The sequence below is a fragment of the Trichechus manatus genome, unplaced genomic scaffold (assembly GCF_000243295.1).
Source record: "Trichechus manatus latirostris isolate Lorelei unplaced genomic scaffold, TriManLat1.0 scaffold00258, whole genome shotgun sequence".
NCBI classification, from domain to species: Eukaryota; Metazoa; Chordata; class Mammalia; order Sirenia; family Trichechidae; genus Trichechus; species Trichechus manatus.
Genome location: NW_004444194.1, coordinates 1,717,490 through 1,726,494, shown reverse-complemented (window position 1 = coordinate 1,726,494; position 9,005 = coordinate 1,717,490). Strand labels below are relative to the sequence as shown.

The 9,005-nt window shown below is 59.3% G+C and overlaps 2 protein-coding genes across 4 annotated transcripts in view; one reads left to right on the top strand and one right to left on the bottom strand.

The window, feature by feature from the left end:
* NFIX (nuclear factor I X) overlaps positions 1-4,436 on the top strand; it is a 64,625-nt gene extending 60,189 nt beyond the window's left edge. Inside the window, exon 10 of one of the 2 annotated variants that reach the window (XM_004389737.1) lies at positions 4,260-4,436. Coding sequence is in view for 1 of the 2 variants with exons in the window: in XM_004389735.1 (XP_004389792.1) it covers positions 4,260-4,274 (15 nt within the window). In the remaining variant the exon portion in view is untranslated. The remainder of the gene's footprint in view (positions 1-4,259) is intronic. The other variant, XM_004389735.1, reaches the window with a different exon arrangement.
* A 2,153-nt stretch (positions 4,437-6,589) lies between these two features.
* LYL1 (LYL1 basic helix-loop-helix family member) overlaps positions 6,590-9,005 on the bottom strand; it is a 4,204-nt gene continuing 1,788 nt past the window's right edge. Inside the window, exons 3-4 of one of the 2 annotated variants that reach the window (XM_023724762.1) lie at positions 8,327-9,005; positions 6,590-6,917 (exon numbers count right to left, since the gene is read on the bottom strand). The exon at positions 8,327-9,005 is cut by the window's right edge and continues 355 nt beyond it. In XM_023724762.1, the coding sequence (XP_023580530.1) occupies positions 8,909-9,005 (97 nt within the window). In that variant the 3' untranslated portion in view covers positions 6,590-6,917; positions 8,327-8,908. The remainder of the gene's footprint in view (positions 6,918-8,326) is intronic. The other variant, XM_023724761.1, reaches the window with a different exon arrangement.

Sequence of the window (9,005 nt, the reverse complement as noted above, 5' to 3'; positions counted from 1 at the left end):
GGTGGGGGGGTGGAGCGGGAGTGGACCAGGGAGCGGCCTGAGCTGGGGCATCTTGGTGTTAGGAAGGGGTCCTTCGAGCCAATCAGGGAGAAGGGGCCGCGGGGCAGGGTTGGAGGGCCCAGGCTTTTTCATACGCCCAGCTGAGCCTGCCTCCCCAGGCAGCCCCCAGGCTCCCTGGCTAATCAGCTAATTGGATAATTAGCTCTGACAGCCCTGGCCCTGGGGAAGGCTGCCAAGGACCCAGGGCTGGAGGCATTCTGGGTCAGGCCTGATGGAAGCAAAGATGGAAGCCTGGGACTGAGGCACCATCCGGAAGAAGGACAGCTCCCGCCTCTTTGCTTTCCTCCTGCTCCTCCTGCTCCGGCGGGAAGTTCTGGCCCCCAGCCCTTCTCTCTTCCCTGGCTTTGGGTGGGCTGGGCGAGGGGTGGGGGAGGACAGAACAGGCCATGGGCTTCGTGCCTGGAGACTCTGGCACCAAGGGCAGGGCAGGGCCCGCTGCTGCCCAGGAGGCTCCTCCCCAGAGTCCAGATGAATCCTGTTAGAGGGAAGGCCAAGCTGCTGAGCCCCCACCCCTGCTCCGTGCCCTGCTGACACCACCCCCAGTTCTCACAAGGAAAGGAGATGGGCCAGCCCCTCAGCCCTCCCGCTGGAGGTCCCTGGGCGCGCCTTTACACTTGCACGTGTGCGAAGTCATGCACACGCATGGGCCTCCCCACTGTCTGTCCCCAAGAGGCTGGGGATAGTCCTGCAGAGGCCAGGGCCCTGGGGAACAGGGAGGGCCAGTCTTGGTAGCAAAGCAGATGCAGTTTTAGGGGATGTGTGGCTCTTACAATGTGGAGTCCTCCATTTTGGAAAAGAAGAAAAGTATCTCTCTTTTGCAAATTTTACATAAACACAGCCTTGTGAGCCCAGGGCCTTGGAGGGGCCCCAAAGCTTAAGCTTCCTCAGCCCCAGGAAATCCACCTCTACCCAGAGCCCCGGGGTGCCTCTTCAGGCTCCTGTTACGTGTCTGCTCTGAAGCAGAGAAAGTTGGTGGATGGAAGTTTTGTGTGTGTGGTTTGAGAGTTTTTTTTGTTTTTTTTTTTTCCCTTTCCCTCCCTCAAAGGGAAAAAAAAGGCCAAAAAAACTTGTCAAACTTCAAACTTCAGAGCTCCCTAGTGGCAAGGAGGGGAGGGAAAGAGAACTTCACCCCTTTCCAGCTTCCCACCCCCTTTCCCCAGAGTCACGTCTGACCCGTCTGGTTTCCAGGAGCAACCAGACATGATGTAACACCCAGATGAACTTGAACTTGGGGGTGTTGAGAAGAAAAACAATGGCTCCAAGCAGGGGCTGGAGCCAGCCCCCTCCACTCTGTGCCAGGGAGGCCGAGGGAGCCCTGCTGGCAGAGGGCGGGAGGGGGTGCCAGAGGAAGGGACACCAGGCGGGCCACTCCCCTGGCTCTGGGCTGGCACTGAGGCGAAATGGCTCCCTCCCTCCTCCCACCTCCCTCCTCCCTCCCACTGCCCTGAGCCGCCAGCAGCTCTTCGAGCTTGCGCTGGAACCACTGCCCTGAGCCTGCCTGCTCTCCCCTCTTCCGCCGCTGCCTCACTCGCCTCCTCCTCCGTTTGCTTTCCCTTCTTCACTCGCTTTGCTCACTTTGCTTGGAGATGTTGGAGCCAAGTCAAAGTTTGAGGCAAGTTGGGGAAACAGTTTTTCTCCCCCTTGTTTGCGCTTGGGCCTGGGGTGGGGGTGCCACTGAACAGGCAGGTGTGTCCACGGGGGGAGGACCAGAGCTGGACAAGCCAGGCTGGGAGCCCTCGGGCCTGGGGCAGGCGGCGGCTGCGCCAGCATGGGGGGTACAGTGGGGGCGGTTACCACAGTAACGAGTGACTTTAGCTGATCTCTGGAGCACCAGATGGAGAGAGAACAATAGAATGAGGGAAGAAAAGAGAATTTTAGTAATTTTGTCATTCCCTGGGCAGCGCTTTTTACTTAGTTTTAATCAGTTTTGGACCTGGCTCAGGAAGCAGGGAGGGGTGAGCAGAAAAAGACCTCTGGCTTTGGCAGCAGATCCCCAGGTCCTGGGATCCGCGGGGAGGCATCAGGGAGCCCCTTTGCAGCCGCCTTTGTCCCTAACTCCAGTCCTGGAACGGAGTCTCCCTCCTCTGAGGAAGACCCACCCTCTCTGAGCACTGGCAGCTGTGTCCCCACCACGCAGCTCAAACCCCAAAGGGGCTAGCCCCCGGGGCCTTGGCTTGCCTTGCCAAGAGCAGAGGGGGAGGCTGGGCCCAGAGCCGGGCCTTCCCTGCAGGGCAGTAGTGTAAGGGTTCCAGTAGTCTTCCCCTGGGAAAGAGAGTCCCGGAGAACCCTGAGGCCTGAGCCCCCCTGCAAGGGCTTACCCAGCAGCTCCTGTCCTGAGCCAGGACCGGAAGCCCAGGAGCTGGCTGCTGACGCAGCCCTCCCCTGCTGACTCTGAGGATGCAGGAGGCCCTAGCTTTGCCAGGCCCCTTGAGCCCGTCTGGCCTTTAGTCAATTGATGGGGTTGGGCTTTGCAGCAGGTGCTCCAGGAGCCCTGTGGGGAGGGCCGCTTGCCCTTGTGTGCTTTGTCTAGCTGGGGCAGGAAGTTTAGCATCTCTGCCCGCCCAGTAAATGCCAGCCGCATCCCATCATTGTAGCGGTCCCAAACCCCGCAACATTCCTAGCTGCCCCTGATCTGCAGGTTCCAATGTGGTCGCCCCTGGCCACACGTGGTTATTTAAATTTAAATTAATTAACATTAAGTAAGAAGAAAAATTTAGTTCCTCAGTTACACTAGCCACATTTAAAGCATTCAGAAGCCACATGTGGCTAGTGGCTATTGCAATGGACAGCACAAATTAGAGAACATTTCCATTGTTGCAGAAATTTCTAGATGAACTCAGAGGCCCCTTTTAGCTCTAAAACTTGGTGTCTCCATCTCACAGTGGACAACACCTTGAGGTTCCAAACCAGAGCCTGAGGGGCAGGTCTGGCCTGCAGGCATATTCTGTTTAACCAAAACAGTTCTCAAAATCGGAAAATTTCCTATAAGATTCTGTCTGGACTTTGGGCTGACCTCATCCCCTCAGACCACCATTCTGACATGGCTGCCACAGCCCGAGGCAGGTGCGGGGGTTCTGGCCACCCCAGCGGCAGCTTCCCCATAATCCTCTTGTCTTGGCACACAAGTCCGGAGAGGCGGAACAGGCAGCTGTTGGGATTTGAGTCCTGGCTGGGCCGCCTACAGGCAGGTGACCTTGGGCAAGTCACCTACCCTACGTGTGCCCCTCGGCCTCTGCACAGGGCTGGGGCAAGAGTGGATGAGACAGTACCCAGTGGGGGCTCTGTAGTTAGCTCTGCCTGGCCCTGCAGCTCCCAGGTCTATGACCCAGCACCAGGGAGAGGCCCAGAGATGCATTTTTAGGGACGCCCATTTTGCCCTGAGGGTACCACCAGGCTCACCCAGACAGAGTAGACAGCGAAGGAGGGCTCTGGCCCCGCCTCTGGACTGAAAGGTGGAGCTGGAGGCCTTTGGTGGAGGGCAGTTGAAAGCAGCCCAGCCCCTGGGTCCACCCTGGGTGTGCTGTGTGTTAAGCCTGCCAACAAAGACCCTGTCTGTGGGAAGGCGGCGCCCCCTGCTGGCATCCTGCAGGAAGCTGCGCCGGCTGGGGAGCCTCAGGTCCTTCCCTAGCGTCTGGTGCCCCAAGTGTGGAGGGTCGTTAATGGTGGGCTTCAGGGCCCCTGGCCCAGGCCTGGCACTGCTAGGGACTAAAGCCATGTGGTGCCCCCAGGCTTTCAGCTTGTGGGACCTTGGCTCGGGTGTACAGACGGGAATTTCTGCTTCTAATCCAAAGCGACAGAGAGAGCACTAAGCAGAAGCTGGGCCACCCCACCGACTCCCAAGACCCCTCAGGGACCAAAGCCTCAGCCTGGCATCCTCCCCACCCTCCAGAACCCACACAAAGACCTAAACAATTGGAAACACGGCCAGATCCCAGGTCTGTGCCAGCACCAGCCACGGGGTCCCACCCGCTGGGCGCAGTGCCCACGGGAAGGCCAGCTGGACTCTGTAGCACTGGGGGCAGGGTCTCAGGGGGGCGGGATTCCCTTAGGAGGCCAGAGAGAATGAGGGTGCAGCTCTTTTCTGTGGGGCTTGGCTGCCCAACACCCCGGAGCCCGCCTCAGCTCGGCCTGCAGTCATGTGGCCAGGTGGGAGCTACTTCAGCTCTTTTCAGCATCTCCTCTTTTTTGTCCCGTTTCAGTCCTGGTTCCTCTGATAAGATCGACAAAAGAAAAGACAAAATAAAAAGAAGAGGTTCCTCAAAAGGGGGCAGAAGAAATTTTGAGACATGGAAAAATCCCCCAGCCCAGCCCCACCGAAAAGCAAAAATTAGACTACGTCAGCCACTCAGCCCTTCTCTCCTCCAGCCCGGGGCCCCTGCAGGCCCCCAGAAGCAGCCCAGTTCTCGGAGGACCCTCAAGGGGTCTCGGGTGGAGCTGTGCACCAGCAGCCAAGCAGAAAGAAACATACAAAACAGACTCTGTCAAGTAAAAGACAAAACGAAAGAAAGGGATGCAGAATTGCCTTCCTTCCCCACCCCATCCTGGCCTTCTGGGGAAGGAACAGAATCCCCAAACAAAGCAACCAGCATGGTTCTGAAGGGGTCTGCCCCCCTCACCCCCTTCTAGGGGAACCCCCCCTCAACTTGGACCCGAAGGGGAAGACAACAAACAGGAGTTTAGAACGAGAGGGCTCGCCCCTCCAGGCGCCCACCTCCTCCATCCCTCGCTGCCTCTTCCCTCTTCTTCCCCTCGATGCTCTGGACTGGGCAAGGCTGGGCAAGGCGGGGCCAGGCAGTCCCCACTGCTCCCTGCCCCAGCCTTGGGCTAAAAGCCCCAAGGTGGGGGAAGGGACGCACCCTCTGGAGCTCGGTACAGGAGCCCAGAATGGAGGGCGTTGGGCCACTCCACCCTGAGCCGAAGGGGCAGTTCTCGGGCCTGACCCCTCTGTACAGTCAATGGGAAAAAGTTGGAATGCTCTCGAAGGTCGGGCCTCATCCCACCCCGACAGACCCCCCCCCTTCCCTCTCTCCACAGACCAGGAGAGCCACCCTCCTGCTGTGCAGCGAGTGAGGGGAGATGGCCCCTAGGCCTCCCCCACACCCCAGCCCCTAATGCAGGTGCCCTCGCTCTGCCCCACTGGTCCCCGCCATGGCCCCATATGCAGACGGCCCTGCCTAGGGCTGCCCAGAGACCGGAGAAGAAGGGGCCTGAGCCGAGCTGAGTGCGGAGGACAGGGCACAGCCTGCGCTAGGTAGGCATCCTTTGGGGATGTTGGCCGTGGCACTTCTCAAAAGTGTTTTGGAGCTTTCTCTGTCCCCCTTCCTCCACCACACCACCCCTTGGGCCACTTCTCTCCGGGTTTTAGCTGTAATGTCTTTTACTCTTTATTTAGGGGTGGGGCATCGTTTGGGTCTTTCGCCGTTGCGGTTAGGAACTCCTCCATTTGAGCAACTTGGGAACAATTTGGTAACACACCACAGGAAGTAGCTCCCCCCTCCACAGCCCCCTCCTCCCCAGGGGATGGTTGCGGGGGTGGGGGGGCCTGTCCAGAGGGTCTTCAGACGTCCCCAGGGAGGGAAGGGAGCATGAGTATGACACCCGCCCCCCCCCAGGGTGTGACCTGGCCCCTCCGGCTTGTCTTTCTGTGCCTTACTCCCTCCTCCCTGCGTCCTCCCCTCCTGGGCCGCTGCTCCTCCTCTTCCTCCTCTTTTCCTCCTCCTCAGAGTCTTGTGCCTCTCTCTGTCTCTCTCTCTCTCTCTCTCTCTAACTGTATGAAAACACAAAGCACAGGTCGGGATCCTCAGAAAGTCAATCAACATTGTACCATGTAGGGCTGAGTTATGGGCTTTATTTATTGTGAATCTAGTTTGTGACGCTGTGGCCCCAAGCTCGTGGGTGGGTGGGGGGCATCGGGGGCCTGGGTTACCTGAGGCAGAGGGACAGGGTTGGGGTGGCTCACCTCCCAGCTGGAAGCCACGAGGTAGCTGCCCCTGGGAGTGGCTTTTATTGGAAATTGAAGAAAGTCCCCCCCATCCGCGTGCGGCCCTGGGGGACAACTAGGACTGAGACGAAGCGGGCAGGGGATCCCCGTGGGAGCTTCCCTGTGGGGAGGAGGGCTAGGGGTGGGGGGCCGGGGGGACCGGGCGTGACGCCTGGTCAAGTGCAATGATTTTCCAGTTCGGTTGGCTAAACAGGGTCAGAGCTGAGAAGGGAGTGGAAGGGACCCCCGCCCAGCCACACGCGCCCCTTCCCTCGAAGACAATCGGGCCGCGTGTGCGGCGGGGCCTGCGGGATCCGGGGGTCCTGCGTCCTGGCTCCCCGCTCTCGGGCGAGGTCGGAAGCTGCAGGCCAGCTGGGCCCGGGCCGGGGCGAGCCCGGCGAGGGGCTGCGCGGGGCGGGCGGGGCCACCTCTCCTTTCCCAAGTGTCGTTGTTAGGGGCGAGCGAGGGGCAACGAGGGCGACAGGAAATGTGGGGACGTGTTAGAAGAGAGGAAAAAAAACACCCCACAAAAATATGTATATGGGGGAGATTAACTTTTTTTTTTTTCATTGAACCAAGTGCAATGCATCGGAGAGTTTTCCTATCTTTGTATGTTAAGAGATTGTTAAGGAAAAAAATTTTCTATTTTTGTTGTAATGTCCTCGCGGCTCTGGGGACGCTAAAGAACCGGGCCTGCCCCGCCCTGAGCGGGGATAACGAAAGCTGAGTGGTTTTTCCTTTTTTTTTTTTTTTGGTTCGTTTTCAGTTTTATTTTTTTAAGTCGTTTTCCTGCGTTGACGAGGATGATCTGGGGTTTGTTTTGTCGTTCGTTCTCGGTTTCGGTGGGAGGGCTGAAGGAAACGTTCACATTTTAGAACTAAAAAAAAAAAAACAAACAAACCTCGATATTAGGGGGAAAAAAAACCAACACAAGATCAAAAAAGGAAAAGGACGAGAGAAATATTTTTTAAATAATTAAAAATAAAAACCCTGGTGCTTTTTACATTATAAAGTACTTTAAAAACCCCACAGACTATTATACATAAGTTTATGAATCAATTAAATATCCAGCACTTGTTAGGAACACGCATATCCCTTTGAGTTTTAACGGAACGGGACAGCGGCGTGCGCCCGGCGACTGGGCTGCTCCGGCCACGGGTCTCCCCGGGCGCCCCCTCCCAGGGGCCCAGTGCCCCCTCCTCGCCCCATCCCCCCCCCGGGCACGGGGGCGCGGCGGGGATCCCGGCCCCTCCCCCGCAGAGGTCAATGCCAACGAACAAAGTCCCCCTTCCTCCCCACCCTCGCCCTGAGCGCCCTTCTTTGAGCCAGACGCCAACTTGACCCTCACCAGCATTATCAGGAGCGCGCTCAGCAAGTTGGTAGTTCCTTCCCACCCCACCCCAGCGCCCCTCTCAACATCATTCCTCCCACCCATCCACCCCTGGTCCCTTCCGGGGAGCGCGGGGAAGGTTCGACGCTCCAGGACAGGACCGGCCATGCTGACGATGGATCGGCCCAGGCCCACGCAACGCACGCACGCACGCACACGGCCCGCACACAGTCCCCCCACCCCGCAACCAGCCCGTCGACTGCCTTACACACCCGCCCCTGCGCTGGCCGGCAGACCTAGTGCCTTGTTCTCTCACCCCCGTGCTGGCGGAGCGGACGCCGCGCTCTGGGTCCCAGAGGGGCCGGGTGGCTCAGACGACCCACCACCACTTCCCCACCCCGACCGTGCTGAACGAACCCACCACACGAGAGAAAATAAAGGAGCAATAAAGTAACGAGAACTTTCGTCCCCCAATCGAGAGCCCGAGGGGCACCCCAGCCCCGCCTCTGCTCCCCCACTCCCTCCACCCTCGGGGCGCCCCCTCCCCCCCTTCAGCCAGCCTGGGCCAGCCCCGCTGCGGCCCCCCCAACCTCCCCGGGAGATCCGTGCGCCCGACCAGCACCAGCATCGCGGACCGCAAAGGCCGCCCGTCCCGTCAAACAAGTTTCTTCTTAGGCTAAGAAACGCAGTATATACGAGTATCTCTATATATAGTACTAATGGATTTGGTGTGCTTCCCCTTAGCGTCCCCGTCCCTCCGCTCCTCCTCCTTCAGCCTGGTTCCCTCTCTCTGCCCTCCACCCCCGTCTCTGCACTGAGATACATAAGAAACAAGGGTAGTTTACTGTCTGTTTTGTTTTCTGGGTTTTCAGTGTCCTAGCGGAATGCAAGTAGGCAGCCAGCCCGTATGTTCCCTCCCGCCCCGCCCCGCCCCCGTCACTGCGCTTCTGTTATACCATCTTTGCCTGACTCTCTCCGGCTTCTCCATTGAATGGCTACTGTGTATGTGAAATAAAGAAATAAAGAAAAACAAAGCAAGAGCGCCCGAGCCTTCGCTAGCGTCGTCGTGCGGGACGGGGTCCGGTCGCTGGGGTGGGTTCCCCGCGCCCATCTGCTCCTCCCAGCCACCAGGCGCGTAGCGGCCGCCGTCGAGGAGCAGCTATGCCTGAGTCCCCAGGAGGGGGCGCCGGTGAGAAAGGCGAAGGCTCCCCGATCTGCCCCGGTGGCCCCAGCCCGGAATAAAGAAGCACCACTTGGATTTTATGTCCGCTCTGCCATGTTGATTCCTGGACCTAGCCCCGGGGAAGGGGACGCGAGCAAGGCCATTTCCAGCTGGTGTGGGTGATAAAAGGGTCTGCGGGGCCCTGAGGACGACGGTCGCCCTTCCAGTCGACCCCCAGACCATTATCCCTGTTATGGACGTCCTCACCGGTCCCTCTTCGGGGGAGTACACTCCCAGGCCCGTCCCTTTGGCGCAGGCGCAGCGCGTCACAGCCTCAACGGCCCTGGGCTGAGTCCCCGGTGCCGGTGCCGCAGGATCACCGCACCTCCGGGCCCACGGCCGCCTGCTCCAGCAGGCCCCGCTCGGTCTTGATGGGCCGCGCCGCCCCGGCGGGGCAGTCGTCGGGGCTGGCG